The sequence below is a fragment of the Trachemys scripta genome, chromosome 5, assembly GCF_013100865.1.
Source record: "Trachemys scripta elegans isolate TJP31775 chromosome 5, CAS_Tse_1.0, whole genome shotgun sequence".
In the NCBI taxonomy this organism is placed as follows: domain Eukaryota; kingdom Metazoa; phylum Chordata; order Testudines; family Emydidae; genus Trachemys; species Trachemys scripta.
In genome coordinates this window covers 55,149,523-55,169,065 of record NC_048302.1, presented here as the reverse complement: position 1 = coordinate 55,169,065, position 19,543 = coordinate 55,149,523, and the positions used below count along the sequence as shown (strand labels likewise).

Sequence of the window (19,543 nt, the reverse complement as noted above, 5' to 3'; positions counted from 1 at the left end):
GTGTCTTACATATGACATTCCTGTTAATACAATATTAGCCTTTTTTGCAATTGCATATTCAATTTGAGATCCGCTATAATCCCCCAAATCCTTTTCTGTAGTATTGCCATAAAGCCAGTTATTCCCTATTTTGTTGTTGGCATCTGATTTTTCCTTCCTAAGTGCACTTGTCTTTATTGAATTTCATCTTGTTGAATTCAGAACAATTGTCCAATTTGTTAAGGTTGTTTTGAATTCTAATCCTGTCCTCCCAGGTTGGTTTCATTTGCAAATTTTGTAAGTATACTCTTAACTCCAATACCAAAGTCATTAATGAAAAAATATTGATTAGTACCAGACCCTGGACTGACCCCTGTGAGACCATGCTAGATGTGCCCTCCCGTTTGACAGCAGAGTTGCGATATCTGTCACACAGTGCATATCAACTTTCTGACACTAGTAGCAAATTGAACAGCTGGGAATAAATTAGGAGGTACCGGGTATGTTGGCCAACAGAAGAATTTCCAGGCTCTTCTGCATCAGTGTGCCCCTTGTTCCAGCACACAGATCTCAGCATTTTTTATAAAAATTTCAGGGAATAACTTGGGATCTTCAAACTGCACAAAAGTTGGGTGAGCATTTTGTTGAACTTAAGTTTGGGTTTTTTTCAATGTGACACCATGTATCATGGCCTCATAACAGAGGCAGTTGTGGGGTACTCTTGCTATCATTTGATGATTTTCTAATAGCAGTGCATAGTATATTGCATTTATAGGGCAATACTGCCAAATATAACATTTAAAATCCTTCACAACAGCCCCTGCTTCCACGTCCCCCTACTCTCTGCTGTCCTCCTGGTGGGGAGAAGCCAGGCTGACTACTCCTTCTCTGATGTTTTTAGGGGTAGATGACATGTTCAGTCCCCTCCTAGATCTTCAGGGATTAAATAATAGCCCCTGCTAGCACAAGGGCAGAACTACAGGAAAAACTCTTGTCAACTCAGAGACCCAGGTACAGAAGCAGCTGATTGGAAGCCAGGATAGATTAACTAAATTTGGGATGCCCTGGACAAATCAGGATGGTTGGCAAGTACGCCCTCAAATGAGGATCTCTTTATGGACATCCATATTTACCTGTATATTTGTGTGCATGGACATACACCAATCATCACTTGGCCCCACGTAATGCATACTCACCCCTCATATACATATATTTACCATTCCTCCCTGCCCCTCCCCACCCAAATCCCTATCCTGCTCTAAATCCTGAGGTAAACTTTTAGGAAAATGACGTCTCAACACAAAGCCCCCTTGAATTTACAAAGCTAACTATGTGAAAAGGTTCACATACAGAGATGCTTTTCTGTGCTGCCAAATAAGCATTTCTACACAATTGCAAGTGCCTCCGCACCTGAGCCTAGAGTATCATCACCATAATGTGCTAATACATGCCCAATAAAATGTATATCAACATGCCAGAAATCCATTAAGTCCCAGACTATTTGTAGTCAGCTACCTTGGCATATCACTAATAGTTATGATTGTATTTTTGTCTGAGGCCATTTAGGAAGGTTTTCAGTTTGCTTGTTTTAACATTTATGTGTAGAGTACTTACCATCTTCAAAAACTGCTCCTATTTGAAAAGATAATTCAGAGCTATGTTCTGCCTCACAAGGGTACACTGCTCTTGCTCTTCTGTTGAGAACACTGAAAGTGAGACATAAAATGAAATATTTCAATGGCTGAAAGAAACAAATATCCATTTATAACCCATTTGGGGCCCAATTTCAGAACTTTAAGCACAGAATTTCATGTGCACAATTGCGTGTTCCTAATTTGCACACACAAACAGCATAATTTCATTTCACAATTTGCCATTTGAACTTGTGCATAGCCAGTTTGTACATGTAATATAGCTCTGCACACACGCTTGTGCATATCTCACTTTTAAAAACAAACTATATAAAACACTGCCCAAGGAAATCAGCAATGAAACAAACATGAGGTAAAGGATACAGTACTTAATCTTAAAATAATAATCTTTAGATATTGAGACCCTTTTCTTCAGTCAACTTCAACTTCACGTTTTCAGTCTTCCTGTATGCAGGCCTGTATTTGAACTGTTCTTGTAATTTCTTATCATACAACCGTCTAGAAAACCACAGAACATGTTCTGTCCTAAGTAAATTTTTGGACAGTATTCTAGAGATGTCTTTAAGAGGTTTGATAATGAAATATCACTGCAAATTTTTTCAGGATAACTATGAACTTCTGAAGCTACCATGACCAGAAATCTTAGAGCTTTTTTGGCCTGCCTTATTTAAAAATGCTTTCCTGAATAAACAGTAATTGGATACTTTACAATGCATTATTTGACAAAGCACCCACGTTATTAATTCATCATTTGTTGAGTCCTCACAGCAAAAAAAACTGTACAGAAAATATTGGAAGAGACTGTCCCTGCCACAATGAACTTGCAGTCAAAAGGACAATACAGCTGTAGTACAGTGTAACAAGTGGCCAGAAACAGAATTTATGACAAAGTGGTGCAGAGGATTTGTTAGTATGTCTGACTGCTTTCCTTAGCAATGTAAGTAGTACAGCAGTCCTTTGTTTGTAGGGGTAATGCAGATGGGCTTCACAGAAGAGATAGGTTTTAAGAAGGAAAAGATGAGATGATAGAGGCCTAGGGTGACCAGATGTTCCATTTTTAAAGGGACAGTCCCATTTTGGGGGACTTTTTCTTATATAGGCACCTATTACGCCCCACCACCTGTCCCTTTTTTTTTTTTTCCACAGTTGCTATCTGGTAACCTTATAGAGTCCTAGTGCATCCTAGGCAGAAGGCAGAGGGAAAACAAAGAAAAAGGCATAATGAGGAGAGTGGGAGGAGATAGAGGGAGCAAAAGGAGTGAGGAGAAAAAGATGAGAGTAGAGACAATGGACAGTGGAAGAGTTATGCAGAGTCTTGAAGGCAAGGACAAGAAGCTTTAATTTGATATGGAAGGCAAAGGAATACAGCTGGAGGTGTGTTTTGATGAAGGGACCATCTACCTGTAATATAGTAAATTGTTGAGGAAAACAGCAAATAAGATACATTATGAGCAAGAAATAAAGGTCCAGTCGAGACAATTGACACTGTTGGCATTATTCCTCAAGAAGTTATAACTACCACCTTGAGCAGCATGAGGCACCTCTCCGCTTGCAAATGGCTACATTCTTGAATTTGCGGTGGTTTCCGTATTACAGTGGTTTTCAACCTTTCATCATGTGCAGACCCCTAAACGTTTTTGAAGAGAGGTGCAGACCCCGTTGGAAATCATCGACAGAGGTCTGCAGAGCACAGGTTGAAAACCACTGTTCTTTGGTGTCAAGTATCAGGGGATAGCCAGGTTAGTCTATATCCACAAAAACAACAAGGAGTCCGGTGGCACCTTAAAGACTTAACAAATTTATTTGGGCATAAGCTTTCGTGGGTAAAACCCCACTTCTTCAGATGCATTCTTCTCCATGCATCTGAAGAAGTGGGTTTTTTACCCATGAAAGCTTATGCCCAAATAAATCTGTTAGTCTTTAAGGTGCCACCGGACTGTTCTATGGTCATGACAACCCTTCCCAGACCCCTTAGACATAGTCTGCGGACCCCAGATTGAAAATCACTGCTGTATTACAGTAGAACCTCAGAGTTACAAACACCTCGGGAATGGAGGTTGTTTGTAACTCTGAAATGTTCATAACTCTGAACAAAACATTATAGTTGTTCTTTCAACAGATTACAACTGAAAAGTGGATTGAATACATTTTTTTTGAAATTTCATTATGCAGAAGAAAAATGCTGCTTTTCCTTTGTTGATTTTTTTTTTAAGTAGTTTATGCTTAACACAGCACTGTACTTGCTTTTTTGGGGGGAGGCGGGGGTGTCTTTGCTGCTGCCTTATTGTGTATTTCCAGTTCCAAATGAGGTGTGTGGTTGACTGGTCAGTTCCTAACTCTGGTGTTCCTAACTCTGAGGTTGTATTGTACATTAAGACTCAAGTCTGCTTTTTTCTTTAGGACAATGATAGAGAGAGAAGGAAGTAAAGAAAACATCAACAAAAATTGAAGTGTATATCGTACCTTTCAGCTGGTCTGTCACTCCCTGTGGCAGAGGTGGGGAAGGGGAAAGATGACGGTGCTGGGGTTCTGGTAGTTGAGGTAGGTGTTGTGGTGGACTGTGTATTCAACCATGAGACCATCGATGAACGAATCTGACTGGGGCTAAGGGAAGAAATTTTTCAGGGCTGCATTAATAACTTGCGTGCAATTCTCTTTCACATCAGAAACATTCCGTGTGGGACTCTGTGACTATGGGAACTATTGAACTCCTTAAAACTCAAGATTAGTGGGGTTGCTGAACTGATTTTCCAGCCATGGTTCTGAATTTCCTGACAAAGTATTTCTCCAACATGCCCTACATCCCAGGACAAAGACATCTCTCAAACTGATGATATACTCGATAAAAATGCAAACACCCAATTCCTTATGTAATAAAGGCAGATACAATGGAACCACATCTTGCAGGCTATTATTTGAGCTGCCACTACCTACGCCTTTACAAGTTTTGACAAATCTATTTTAAGATCTTTTCAGTACTGCACTAAGCCATGTGCGGCTGGAGGCTTTCAAAAGAGGTTGCAGCTATTACAATGGTGGGATCATGATGCTGGCTCTCAGCACTAGTGTCACATTTGAGCACGGCATGGGCCTTCATGGCCTCTGTCAGGGGTTGTGGAGATGTCAAGAGAACAAAGCCTCTCCCAACGGTGATATTATAACAATGCTCACTGTGATGCTTCTGGACTGAGATCCAGAGGCCACATAACCTGGGCAGTTTGTTGAAGATTCAGACCAACCAGAATCTTCGGAAAATGGAAACTTGTATACTTATGAGTCACAATGAAGTTTCTCATAGAAAGCCAAAGTGTAAAGAAACCCAAACTTTTTTCATAACCTTATTTGCTGAACATAAACAATGTGCTCATCTGTGAACAGAACTAATGAGAAGTCCCAATGACTTTACCATCCAAGAATATTATATATTGTGTGCACGCATGCCTGGATGCGCACGTGCCAGGAAGGACGAATTTCATATATTAAAAAAACTACAAGACCCAAAAACCTGAAGTTTCTCCCTATTTTGAATCTCATTTCAGGACACACAAAAAAGGCCAAGTGGTTAAAAAAAAATGAACTTTTTTGGAATAAAGGTGCTGAAGTGCAAGCAACACCTATGTAAAAACACAGTTCAAATCACAAACATGTTAGTAACATTCATTCAGGCATCATCACCAATCATCCTGGAGGGCTAACGATGCTAGTCTGACTACATTAATGGTTACATAACGTGCAGACTTGTACATGCCTGAAAATATTAAAGCCCCGATTCACAGACTTCAATGGCTCAATGGTGATTTACATCAGCTGGGGGTCTTAAAGTATGTTCATATCTAAATAAGCCCAACATTTAAAAACATCATATTGATTGTTTTTTATTTACATTTAACATTTCCCACTTTAAAATCAGTGCCAGACTGATTTCTGAAACCTGTATAAAGTATAGAGAAAGGGGAAAAAATATTCTGGGTTCGTTTACTCTATTGCCAAAATTAAAGTATGTCAGCACCCACTTAAACCACTAAATGTAGCAACCACCAACAGCCCCAGGATGTTCTACCAAATGAAGTGCCTTCTAGAATTGCAGATCAGATTTGGCATCCTTGGCTCTCAACCAGTGAATAATAAACACATTCATTCATGAATATTTGGTTTAAAAAACAAAACAAAAAAACCCCCTACCAAATGTATTACTTTGTTTCTAATTATTTGACCAGCTGTACCAGTGAAAAAACTCGTTTTGTGCATGCGTGTGTGAGAGAGAGAGAGAGAGAGAGAGAGAGAGAGATCAGGTGGAGGGGTTAGAAACAAAACTTACATTCTTTACTAAAAATCTCTCATCCAGAAACATAATTCACAAGGATGCATACAACATAAAAGATGGGTTCCCTTTGAGTGTTGGTGGGGGAGGGTAGGGAGGGAGGGAAAGGATGTGTCCAGAGAGGGGTAGGCGAAGAAATGAAATGCTCAGATCAATATGTATGGCTCATGTTATGTCAATTACTACACAAGATGATCAGTAGTGTATCAACCAATAAGAATGCACTGCCCCTCACCTGAGGCACAGTATAAAACTGAATACAAATGTAGATATATTCTCTGGGAGCCTAGTATGAATCCCATATTTCCAGTAGAAAAACCTTTAGAAATGCAGGCACCTCTGAGCTCTGTGCTACTCCCTCCCCCACTTTTTGATGTATTCTCTTAATACGATTCAGCTGTAGAGAAAGCACTGCGGTACTTCTCTTGAATTCGCCTGTCAGTTTCAGCTTGTGGTTACAGATCAAGAGTTCATGGTCTATGATGCAGCAATGAAAAACCCTATTTCTGAACATAACATGGTGAAACAATCACTAATAACAAAAATATGAAGTAGCCACCTGACCTACTTATATTTTAGATTTTCTTTTTTATTTACTATAATTGGCTACCTGAAGAACCAGTGATTTGATTCTATTTTTAAACAGAAGTTTTTACTCAATACAAAAGATCTTTCAAATGCTGTGCTGCACAAGCCCCCTACTGCAGGATTTTTTTAAAAGGATATTTGTGATAAGTTATTTACATAAAAAGATATTTAAAGATAAAGTCGTAAGAAAAGCCTTGCTTACCAAGATGATAATAAAAACCTACTAGTATATCTTATCTCAAATTTAAGGCAGTCTGTTAAAGAAATCCACTCGCCTAAAGTCTGAAATGAATGCAATGTGTTTCCTGTGGAAACAAACCCTGACATAATTATCTCTCTTTGAGAAGAAACGTTATTGTCTAGTATAGAGAATCGGTGTCCATGGACCCGGGGGGAGGGGGGGGGGCAGCCTTACTGAAAATAAGCTAGAGATTTCATACAGATATTCAGAAACAAACTCCTGAAAACAAGGTTTTATTGGATGTTTATCTGGCTGGTTCCTAAGGTAACACAGCTACTGAGGAGCCTCTTATCTTGAGAGCAAGCAAGAGAGAGAGCCTGTGAAAAGAATCTACACTCTAACTTTTTAGAAAACAGATTTATTTCATAGAAGGATTTGGCAGCCCTGTGTCTGTCATATCACACTATATTACTCACACAAAACTCTGTGAAAGTGCTTTTAAAATGGTTTGTTACAATAAGACATGTATCAAAAGATATTGGCTATTTCTGATTCAATATGCCATCCAATGTTCTCCAGCACCAGACAACACACTCCATGCATATTAAACTTTCTCACTGTATGAAAGCTCAGACTATTTGGTGAAGGTGGGGGGATACACTGTTGGATGCAGTTTCAACTGTTGTAGTTTGAGCCAGAGCAGGGGACAGGATCCAAAGGGCTTAAGAAAAAGACCCACCACCACGCGGAAGGAACATGTACAGTACACAGAGCACGCATAAATCTTTTTCATTTGTACAGAAGTGGATCAGCCAACACTGGAACAGAGGTTTCTTTAAACCTAGATTGTGAAGTCTCAGTGGAGCAGCTAACACATTAGAGCAATGATCTTTCATGCCAGTCTGGTAAATCTAAAGCATACATCTACAACAACTGTCCTAGGGTAAAGCATTTTAAAATTATAATTTAGTTAGAACAAAATAAAGCATATGTATATCTGTATGCTACAGCAAACCCCTGACCAAAGGCTGTGCCTCTTCCAGAAATCAAGAGTAATTGTATTCCCTGGATTGAAAAGAGCCGCTGTATGAGAAAGAGGAAAATAGTCTGCAATGCATAGCCCATTATTTTATAACACTCCCTCTCATAACATGTATACCATTAACCCATATAATATGACACAGTGATTCTAGTGCAACGTTTCTAGCTGTCTAACCCACGTTTTGAAGACAATCTAGGCGATAGCCAACCCTGTTTCTTGTAGGAAACACATGACCTCAGAGTTGAGTTAGATCGTGCCTGTTTCAATGGAGTTGCAAAAATGGTGGGCATTACTGCCCTTGTACCACAAAAGGCAGAATTAAAACAAGTGCCAAATACCCACACACACCTCCAAAAACTGTAGTCACTGAGTGGGTGACAGTGATGAAACAATAGCAGGCTACAAAAATGAGCACAACTAGTGCGTATGATTTCTGTATAATAGGATCATGTCTTTTTTAAAGCTGTTTAAATATGCTCTTCCTCTAAAATAACTTAAAAGACCTCAGATAATCACACAGAAGGAACATAACAAGGTTCAAGACTTTCATTAAAGTCACCTGCCACCTGTACAGAGATTGTGAATTTGCATCACCACCCAAAGCTACAGAAAGGAACCCCTTCAGTTTTCCAGGGAGATAAGCTTACTGATTGTAGACATAACAAGGCTAATGGGAATTCATTTGGTAGTCAGACAAATAGGAGTAATTATCTCCAAGACTTTAATTGTGTTCAGGACATTGCTTTTTCCTCCTTCCCCTGCCTTCTGACAGCTTCTTTGACACTGGTTTTCCTCTTCAGGATTTCAGCCATCCTGAGATTTACTGTTGCTTTGCTTTTATCATTAGTTTCATCACCCACTGCTCACAGACACCCAGAAAGGCACTCTGATGATTTGGGGAATCTGTCTATGAACATCTTATGAATTATGATTTATTTTATGAGCTCTATGTATAACTCTAACTCTCGTTATGTAATAAACTAACCATGGGCTGACAAGGACCCTGTCATATATCACACACCCTGTCTAGAAGAAGCTACAGACAAACAAAAGAAGTTGTTACCATTCTAATGACTATTCTCTGGCAAGGCAATAAGTATATTAAGGAAGGTGCCTGAGCTGGAAGAATCCAATTAATTCCAGGTGATCTCAGGCAGGGGCGTTTGGAGCAGTGGAATTTCCCCAGAAGAGAGAACAAACGTGAGATGTTAGTTCAGCCGTTTAAAAACACAGACATTAGATGAGTCAAGGAGACGAAGCTGAAGAAAGAGAGAGGAACAAAATGGGACAGGATTTTGGAGGAATAAGGAACCTTTTTGCCTACCAAACCAGTAAGAGGAGAAGGAAACTGCCTGCAAGAGAGAGGGAGACTCCATATTCTGATGAAAGCCATGAGGCTCCAGAACAGGGTTCTTGATCAGGGCTGAGACTCACTCAAAACACAAACAGTATGGTCAAATGTAGCCCTGGTCACTATTATACAAATTTCTTTTGTGCGTTTCAGAAGAGGCACACAGATAATACAGTTTGTGTCTACTGTAATGCGGTCACATTGATAATATAATACTGGTACTGTAATATAAACTAAATATTTCCCATCATACTCTTTAAATATGAATTTATAGTACTATAGCAAAGGAAACAATGAATTCACACTACTGTGGCTCTTTTGGGTAATGTTGACCACTAACTTGGCTCCTGAACCACTGAGGTCTGAGTATCACTACTGTACAGTGCCTAGGACAAAAGGTCCTTGGACTGTAATACAAATAATTATCAGCGGCAACAGTAGCTCTCTAGAACACTAAACAAACATTTAGGAGCTCTAGGCATTTTTTGCTGTGTTCTTAAACATTTACTTCTTTAACAAGGCTGAATATTACTGTTATTCACCTTCATCTACAAAAGATTTAATCCCAAAGAGAGCATTTCCCTAGGCAACTCAGTACAAGAGCACTATTGCAAATGCATCTCTCCAACCTTCAGCTGTGAGTGATTTCACATTCCTCTGTTTCAAATGATCACTGGATGAAACTAGGTGGATGGCTGGCTCAGCTTTAGAGTCTACACAACACAGAAAAAAAAATTACATTGTGTCAACTGTTCTTCTTCTTTAAAGCAGTAAAATATTTTGCACTTCTTCGTGCCTTGTAGCCAAAGATTTCACAGGGCTTTAAAAAACAACAACACACTGAAGCAGGAAAGTATCATCCTCATTTTAGGCATGAAGAAAACTGAGGTACTGAGCGATTAAGTGACAGGAGTCACACACCAAAGTCTGTTTCAGAACCAGGAATATCAAATAGATCCAATTATAATTTCTATGGCTTAAGTCACAAGACATTTCCCTTCCAGTTTCAGAGGGGAGAAGACACATCACTAGGACAATTCCCTTTTCTGTGTGGAGTTATATGAGTTATAAATTTAAAAAGAAATACAAACTTAAAAGTAGGTAAAAAGTAATATTTTACGATTCAGACTAAAGATAGAATTGGAGAAACAGCCTTTGCAATACCTGAACAGTGAGAAAGAGAACACGGTTTTTAAACAGAAGTATTTGGCCATTTTAACTTAGAGCAACTGTGACAGTGCAGAGAATGAACACCTATGAGTTCCAGGAGGTGAGTGGGCACATCTGAAAGCCCCTCCCTCAGCCTAAAAGGAGGAGTGACTAAACACAGTGCTCAAATGATTTTGGGGGACATCTAATAAGAAAACAGGGACAGGTGTGAGGTCATAAGGCCATAAGCAGGGATCCTGAGGGGGACACCGAGCAGAGAACCCCGAACAGTGCCCACTGCTCCTCAAAGGTGTCTAGGGAGCCAGCGGACGTGGCCCAGAGGAACTGGCCCAGATATATGATTGAACGGAGGAACAGAACAGAATACCCACAGTTGCAGAGCACCTCCCCATCCAGCATCCTCCTCTTGGTTTTATAAATGGCAATATTGGCCAGCACCGGGAAGAGGTTGATGAGAAATTCTCATGACTTTGTGGGGTCACGGACAGGATGTGCATAGATCAGGAGGTGTGGGGAAAAGTGCAGCCAGAACCTAACAGAAGGTTCTGGAGGAGCCGGAAAAGGGGCTGCAACTTGGCGCACTCCAGGTAGACATGCACCAAGCTTTCCCTCACGCCTCTGGAGCCCGGCCAGGATACCTGGGGCCAGGCTCAGGATGTTGAGCCAGTGCCAGAGCATGGACAGGACCAGATGATTGAGCACCAGTGACCTCCCCCACAGGGAAAGGCACTGAGGTGGTCCCATCCACCTCTGCAGCCACTCAGCCACCCTGCCCTCTAAATCTTGCCAGTTCTCTGGCAGAGAGGGATGGGTGGCAGAAAGGTAAACACCTAGATAGAGCAGCAGACCTGGACTCCACTGAATGGCCTGAAGCACGAGTGGAAGGGAGCTCACCTGTCACCCATCCCCAAACATCAGGCCAGAGCTCAACCCAGGTGGAGGAGGCTGCTGAGGAGATGGCTTGGCAGGCCTTCACTGGCAGCAGGTCGCCCGGGCCCCAGACCTAAGGAGCACATCATCGGTGTATGCTGACAGGAACACCCGCAATTCTAGTTTGCAGAGCACCAACCCCATCAACCTCCTATGGAGGAGATGGGAGGAAAGGCTCAATGGCCACAGTGTACAGCTGGCCTGACAGCGGACAGCCGTGACACACCCCTTGCCCGAAGCTGACAGGTTTGATCGGGTCCAGTTGAGCTTGACCAAACAGTCCACGGAGGTGTAAAGCACCTGGAGAAAGCCCATGAAATGGGGCCCAAATATCTATCCCTTTCTTAATGACTCCCTTATGCTGTTCGCTCTTTTGACTGCTGCTGCACACTGAGTGACAACAGCTATTTCTCAAGAGACATCAGCATTTTTCTCTGTGCATGTTGGGTGTGTGTGTGGGGGGGGGTGGTCACAAAAGGTTCTCCTTGCCATGGACTATTCTATCACATGTAACTGAGGATAATCTGTTTATAGAAAACTGCTTTATTGATAGAAAATAACTTTGGAGCATCTGAAATATCTTGAACTCTGATGCAATACCCTCCTAGGAAACAAAGCCAATGAGCCTTCTGCAGCAATGAAGTCACCCATTTCCTTATTCACTGCATACATAATTAATAGCTCCACTGCGACTGATCTCCTACAACTACTACCCACAAGTTATAAACATCGGCAGAAACTTGAGAAACCAGATTCTCCTGCATTCCATCTGACCTAGGCTCAGAATGGTATTTACAAGAGCTGGACTGAGAACTGGCTGATATGTCTAAATTGAAACAGTCCACAGACCCACATTGATTTTGATGAACTTCTGCTGGAAACCGGTCAGTGTCTGATAGAACCCTGGCTGTCAGGCAGATTTAAACCTACCTGGCTTCCTGCCAGCTTGCCCGGCTAGCTCCTCAGCAGCCTCAGGCAGACTTTCCAATGCCTCTGGCTCTGGGCCAGCCTACCCAGTGGACTGTCCCAGAGCCAGGGCTCCCAGGATAGCTGGGTGGAGAACAGTAATTCTATTTTGTGGAGGATTTCAAAATTTGGGGGTTTTGTTTTGAATCAGAATGAAACTGAGGCCTTGGCTACACTTGGGGATTCACAGCGCTGCCGCGGCGCTGCAAGTACTCCACCTCTCCAAGGAGAATAGCGTGCAGCGCTGTGAGCGAGCGTGCAGTGCTGCAGGCACTGATTACACTGGCGCTTTACAGCGCTGCACTTGCTGCGCTCGGGGGTGGGGGGCGTTTTCACACCCCTGATCGCAGCAAGTTGCAGCACTGTACAGCGCCAGTGTAGCCAAGGCCCAAATTTCTAAATCCTGAAATCTTCCATTAAATGGAATTACTGTTCTGACAAAAAATGCTGAGTCAAGATTTCTCTGACCAGTTCTAGTATTGACACACTAGCACTGCATTAGAGACTCTACGCATTGCTTTCCTGCAGTACTTTTTGTCCGATTCCTCAACCACTGTGCAAAGTTTCAGAAAAATGGGCTAGGAATCAGTCTGAAATCCTCCTCCTCAAACTGTGAACCATCAGTGGAGCTATTCCTCAGCTGCTACTGCAGCCTAAGGCCTGTAGCAGAGTCCACTTTCATGCACAATCTCTCCTGGGGTGGTTGGGGCTAGCAGATCAATGCAGTGACAAATCCACCAGCCAGTCCACTGCCCTTTCCCCAATCCACAGCCTTCCCCAACACGTGCAGAAAAAGAGTGCTGTGCAGAGTACAGTATTCCATGGTGTACCAGGACTGAAAAAGTCCTCCATGCATATTTTCCACAGCCTGCTTCCCTCTCCCACCAACCACTCCCTCACGTGTGAGACCACACTGATTTCCCCATGTTTAAGGCTCTCTGGGTCTACAGGAAGTGGGAGAGAAACTATTTCATGAAGAATGTGACTGAGAGAATGTGCTGCTTTGAAACCAACCTGTTAAGGCTCAGCCCTTCCACTCCTCAAGCGAGGCGGGTGGGAGAGGCAAACAGCTTTTGACTAATAAACTAAGCGTATGATGTGTTTGCTTGTTATTTGCAAACCTGAAGTAACAGCAGTACTTCCCATTGAGCAAAAACTTAGAGTTACTATATTTTGAGTGTCCAAAAAGAGGACACTCCACAGGGCCCCAGCCCTGCCTCCAGCCCTGCCCCCCCCAACTCCACCCCTTCCCCAAAGTCCCCGCCCCAACTCCGCTCCCTCCCCTGCTTCCCGCGAACATTTGATTCGCAGGAAGCCTGAAGCAGGCAGCAGGTAAGCTGGGCGGAGGGGGGCGGGGGGAGGAGGCACGTCCCAGTCTGCCCCCCCCAACCGAGCGGTTCCCTCTGGCGGCCGGCCCTGGCCGCAGCGTCTCCAGCCTGGCTCGGCTCGGGCCCTGGGGTGCCGGCCCCAGGCCAGCCCCCGGCCGAGCACCCCAGGCCAGCACCGCCGGCCCCGCACCGCACCCCTGGCCCAACACCGCTGGCCCTGCACCGCCGGGCCTGGCCCGGCCCCACACCGCACCCCCGGCCCAGAACCGCTGGCCCCGCACCGCCAGGCCCGGTCCCGCACCGCACCCCCGGGCCAGCCCCCAGCTGAGCACCCCCGTCCCAGCACCGCCGGCCCCGTCCTGGGCCCCGGCCCAGCACTGCCAGCCCCGCATCCCGGGCCAGCCCCTGGCCGAGCACCCCCCGGCCCAGCACCTCCCTATTTTCCCGGACATGTTCGGCTTTTGGGGATTTTCCCCCGGACGGGGATTTGAGGCCCAAAAAACCGGACATGTCCGGGAAAATCCAGACGTATGGTAACCCTACAAAAACTATCAGATCTTCAAAGGAAAAAGTAGAAAGATGCAGTAATGCAGAGTTAGGAAAATGCATGGGAGCATTTAAACTTCAATGTTCCTGGAGTTGCTCGGCAGTGGGAATGTCTTGCTAAATTCAATTTTCCTAGCTAGCCTGCATATACACACCTTTTCCTGACAGAAAACCTCAAGAAGAAAAACTGCAGACAAAAGAGGAATTTCATGCTTCTACTGAAAGTTACCACTTGCATGGAAAGTCATTATGGATTTGCATCACTTTTAACTACAAGCCAAAAAAATAAATAAAAGGTGAAGAAAATTACATCCCAACACAGAGACAACAGTGCCCAAAGCACATCCATATAAACGAGAGCAAATAAACCCAGCTGTAATTACATGGATGCCTTAAAGACTTTTGTTCTTTTGCCCCATTTGGGAAAAATGTTATTACAATTAATAAGTATTTACCAATGATATATATAGCATTTATATCATATAAGCAGGCCAGGCCACTCAAAATGGCATTATGGAAAATATACGTAACAAAAAAGCAAATCTCTTCTCCAGACTTACTTCATTCACCTTTTTGCCTTTCAAGGTTAGAGGTTTTTTCCATGACATTTTAAATTTTGTATGAATAGTAAACCAGGGAATTCACTCAGAGTTTGATTTATGATAAAAAATGTCAGCCTCCTTATGTCTCAGGCATGGCCGTGTTGTGAATTGAGCCCCAGTGTACTAAAACTTGCAATGTCACTTTTTGCTGAACTAGAATCAAGCTCACTAACTGCTAAAAAGCCTATTCAAGTGACAAACTGCAAATTAATTGAAAATACAGGCATTTTTATATGTTAATATATTATATAGATCTAAGTCTGTCCTTGAATAGCAATGTTCAGCTCCTATTAACTTTAACAGGCGCTGTATGTATGTATCCAAGGACAGAATTTGGCCATACATCTTGATGGTAACATACTACCACCCACAGCTACTACAGCGTATAGACACTTCTTCAGGTTAGGTATATGGGGGACCCAGTGGTTTGAAATAAAACAATGGTAATGTATTATGCACAGAATACTTTACAAATGCAGTGCCTAAATAAAACAGTGTAAATCATGAAACTGCTAGTAGTAAAACACCTTGACTTTCCATAGTAAAAAGCTAAAATATAATTTAGCACAGTGGTTCGCAACCAGGGGTATGTGTACTCCTGGAGGTATGCAGAGGTCTTCCAAGGGGCACTCAACTCATCTAGATATTTGCCTAATTTTACAACAGGCTGCATAAAAAGCACCAGTAAAGTCAGTACAAACTAAAATTTCATATAATGACTTGTTTATACTGCTCTATATACGATACACTGAAATGTAAGTACAATATTTATATTCCAATCAATTTATTTTATAATTATATGGTAAAATGAGAAAGTAAGCAATTTTCCAGTAATACCAGGCTGAGAAACTTTTATATTTTTATGTCTGATTTTATAAGCAAGTAGTTTTCAAGTGAGGTGACACTTGGGGTACACAAGACAAAACAGACTCCTGAAAGGGGTACAGTAATCTGGAAAGGTTGAGAGACACTGATTTAGCAGATATAACTGTCAGATGCAGAACTGTATTTTGAGAACCATTTTGAGACATGAGACAGATCAATTTTTTATTCACTTACTCCTTCGCTCCCCATAGTTGTAGCAATGGAAACCAAGTATAATCACTTCAAAAAGTTACTCAGTTGCATCCAACGTAGGCGGGGAGAGGGTGTCAGTGCAACTGTCTCTTCTTTCAGAACCAACTGAAATAATGTTACTTACTGATTGGCTGCCCAGTCCGCTAGGTCTCCACTCTCCAGAATAAGGTGATTTTTGTCTGGCTCAGGGGGGCTACTGGAGACTGCAGGTGTAGGAGAGTGAGAAGAAAGAGAATCCATACTGCCAGTAGGAGTGTCCTCCCTGGGAGGGCTGTGGTTGTCAACTAGAAGAGGAAAGCACAAGGATACAACAAGTAGATACCATTAAAAAAAAAAATCTAGTGCACAGTAAATTACTTAATTATCCAAAGTACATTATATGTTACAGTGAAACCTTTACAAGAAACAACTTTCAGTGTTAGAAGTATTCCCCGCCCCCAAATATACATTATTAGTATCACCCTAAAGTATTTCCAAAACTATGGAACACAGTTTTGCACCACTTTTGTTAGAAGGTTACCTCTGCTAAGCAAACTAATTCCTCTGAGTGGTAATTTATGACAGACTTCCTGTTCAGACTGGGATTCTTTGGGTCCCCTATCTTTGTTAACTTTGTTAAATAAAAGACTCTTAAAACAAAGTAATGTAACACAAACACTCCGGGAAATGATCTTTCACAAGATAATGCAATAATCATAATTGTATCAAATGCAAGACTGTGGAATTTACAGAGGTCACAATAGACAACAAACCTATAACAAGCAGACAGTTGTGAAACACACGATATCTTTAGGACATTTTAGGGTATTGCTGCTGCTAATCTGTAATTAACCCCATCGTTTTCTGGTCAGCTGATTGTTTTACACGCTGCTACTAGAATATCACCTAGTGTGTAAAATATTCAGAGATGATTTATTTAGTTGGCAGCTTTGTTTTTCTGCCACTAGAGACCCTTTAAGAAACAGAGCATCTATTTCATCGCAAACGATGACAAATAAAATTACAGGTATGCTGTGCCATTGTGTATGAGATCCCCAAGACAAAAAACACATCCCACATTGTGTTGTTCTGCTTGGATCTATCTATTTAGAAGATAGCTCTTCACTTTTAAATGTACAGTTAGAAATATCTGGAGGGATGTATAAAATGAGATTACAAATACACCTCTACCTCGATATAACGCTGTCCTCAGGAGCCAAAAAATCTTACCGCGTTATAGGTGAAACCGTGTTATATTGAACTTGCTTTGATCCACCGGAGTGCGCAGCCCCGCCCCCTGGAGCACTGCTTTACCGCGTTATATCCGAATTCATGTTATATCGGGTCACTACCCAGCACAACAAGGCCCCAATCCCGAATGGGGCCTTTGGGTGCTACCATAATATAAGTATATACTAGTAATAATAAATATTCAAGACAACCTTCACAGAATTCCCTCATTGATTCTCTCATTTCACTTCCATTCTACTCCCATTAACATATACCAACACATCCCAGAGCAGTGGTGATTAATACAGTATTAAAAATATTATATAGTGATGACCCCTCCACCTCATCATCGAGTTCAACTCCTTCAGGCAAAAGCTACAAACCCCAAATCCTACCATGCCATGTCTATATAATTATCTGATCAATAGTCTCTAAATTGTAGCATTAGTTTGAGGCATTGCATATTGCGTACCACAGCACTCTACATGAAAAAAAAAACTTTACAAATATGTTCTAATTCAATAATTGACATAATTAATCCCCACAGAGAATGGCTCAGTTTGAAATAACCTAATCTGAGTGGAACGTTCTACTGTTTCACTGATTTGATTTCCTTTTCCTTTAAAAAAAAAATTAAATATTGTCAACTAGAAACACCTTCAGAGGATAAAAGCCATTGTCCTCCACCTCACTACTACTTTATCCAAGTCAATTTCTTCCACTAAAACAGCAGAAACTCATCAAAGCAGTCAACTCCTGCTTTCCCAGCCAGCTCTTCACCATCCCCCTTGGTAATTTTGAAAGAACAGCTTCCCTAGAGATTAAAATGACATACAACTAAAGACATTCAAGTGATAAAAAGTGATCAACTGAAAATTTCTCCCTAAAGTAGCTGCTAATTTAAGGATCTAAATTAGCCTGTAGTAGCAAAGTATGAAACTCTGAGGAGGAGAATGCTAACCTCAGAAAATGACTCATTCATATTCTATCCTAATCCTGCTCACTCACAGAGCAGCTGCACTACCTTACTGCTTTACAATGATACTTTGAGCTGATAATTCTTCGATATTGCCATTCTAATTTGCATGGCATGACATGCCATGAGAACTATACAAGTGTCAGGTAAAAAGTAATTCATTACATCCCGTTTACAGGTATACATGTCAAAATCAGAAATATATTCTAAAGATTAGACAGTAATATTGTAATCTTACTTCATAAGGTAATTTAATTCTTTAAAACTAAATAAACTAAGTCGTAATGCACATTTCCCCTTAAAGTCTTGCTTTTCAGACCCAGTTACACTGATGGCACCAGATCCTCAGTCAACATAATCACACCATTTCAGAGGATTTGTCTGCTTCTGTGATTTGCTAAACATTTATAATTACAAGCCATCAAATGAGAATATAATCTAGATAAATGCACGCAGACAGGTCAAGAATATAAAACACTCCTATGAGTGTGCAAATACTCGGCAGGAGGGTTGTTTTAGTTTACAGGTACGGTTGGCAGTGCTTCCATATTACAAGTTGCAGGTACAGTATGAAGTCCTTCATACACACGGTGAAATCCTGGATCCACTAAAATCAATGCCAAAACTCCCATTGACTTCAATGGGGTCAGGATTTTACATGTAGATTTTACAGTTTGTCACAATTTCTTTCCTATAGCATAAATATTAATATGGATGTGCCTCCATCAGCTTAAAACAACATACTGCATTGTTGCTTTCTAGTAACACAAAAGATTTTTTGCTACACATAGATAATATCATTGTTAGTTTTGGAGACTAACTTATGTCCCCCAAATTCTAAATTAATTTTCATAGATTCATACAGTTTAGGACCAGAAGGGAGTTGTAGTGATAGTTGGGGCCTGGTAGGCCTACTCCAGTTGTGAGTCTAGCTGTGGGGAAACTGGATAAAAGTCCACAAAATGTCATGATAACCTATAACAATAAATAGTGATGGGAAAAGGGGAAAAAGAGAGAAAGAAAGACTGAATTAGTGTAAACAAAAAGGCCGACTGAGACACCTCAAGGACTGTGTTAAAATCATGCCCTGTAAAGAAGAGAAGTGTGGGACTGAAAATTAATGGACCAAAATTGGTGTGTTGGAAATTAGGCCTAATCGGTGAACTAAGCAATGAGAAAACAAGTTATTCTGCCCATCGCTCCCTCTGGGGTCCTTAAAAGAAAAGACTCGGGGGGGTGGGGGGAAGTGGAAAGAGATTGGAAATGAATACAATTGCAGACTGAAAGAAGAGGAAGGAGCAAGTTTCACCATCATGGCTGCCACCTCCACCATCTGCCAGGACCCTGGGATCCATCCTAACACCGTTGGTCCTTCATCATCCAAATCCTGAGGGATGTCCTGACCACACCAGGACGGGGGGTGGAGGGGGGGAACCCAAATGACACTACCATCTCCACCAGCTCTGGCTAAATCCCGGATATCATCTGGGATGGGAGACTGTCGTCCCCCTCATTTCTCCTCCCTCTGTTCATGTGTCCTTTTCTTTCCTGACCTTATTTCTTCTCTTTCCTACCACTCTCCTAAAAATTTGTAATCTCATCAAAGAATTAAATTAGAATTGTTT

General features: G+C 41.8%; 1 protein-coding gene across 1 annotated transcript in view; it reads right to left on the bottom strand.

Annotated features, from left to right (window-relative positions):
- The window catches only part of ARHGAP10 (Rho GTPase activating protein 10), a 246,201-nt gene that overhangs the window by 11,168 nt on the left and 215,490 nt on the right, over positions 1-19,543 (bottom strand). Inside the window, exons 19-21 of the mRNA XM_034771459.1 lie at positions 15,858-16,017; positions 4,095-4,235; positions 1,594-1,685 (exon numbers count right to left, since the gene is read on the bottom strand). Of these exons, the coding sequence (XP_034627350.1) occupies positions 1,594-1,685; positions 4,095-4,235; positions 15,858-16,017 (393 nt within the window). The remainder of the gene's footprint in view (positions 1-1,593; positions 1,686-4,094; positions 4,236-15,857; positions 16,018-19,543) is intronic.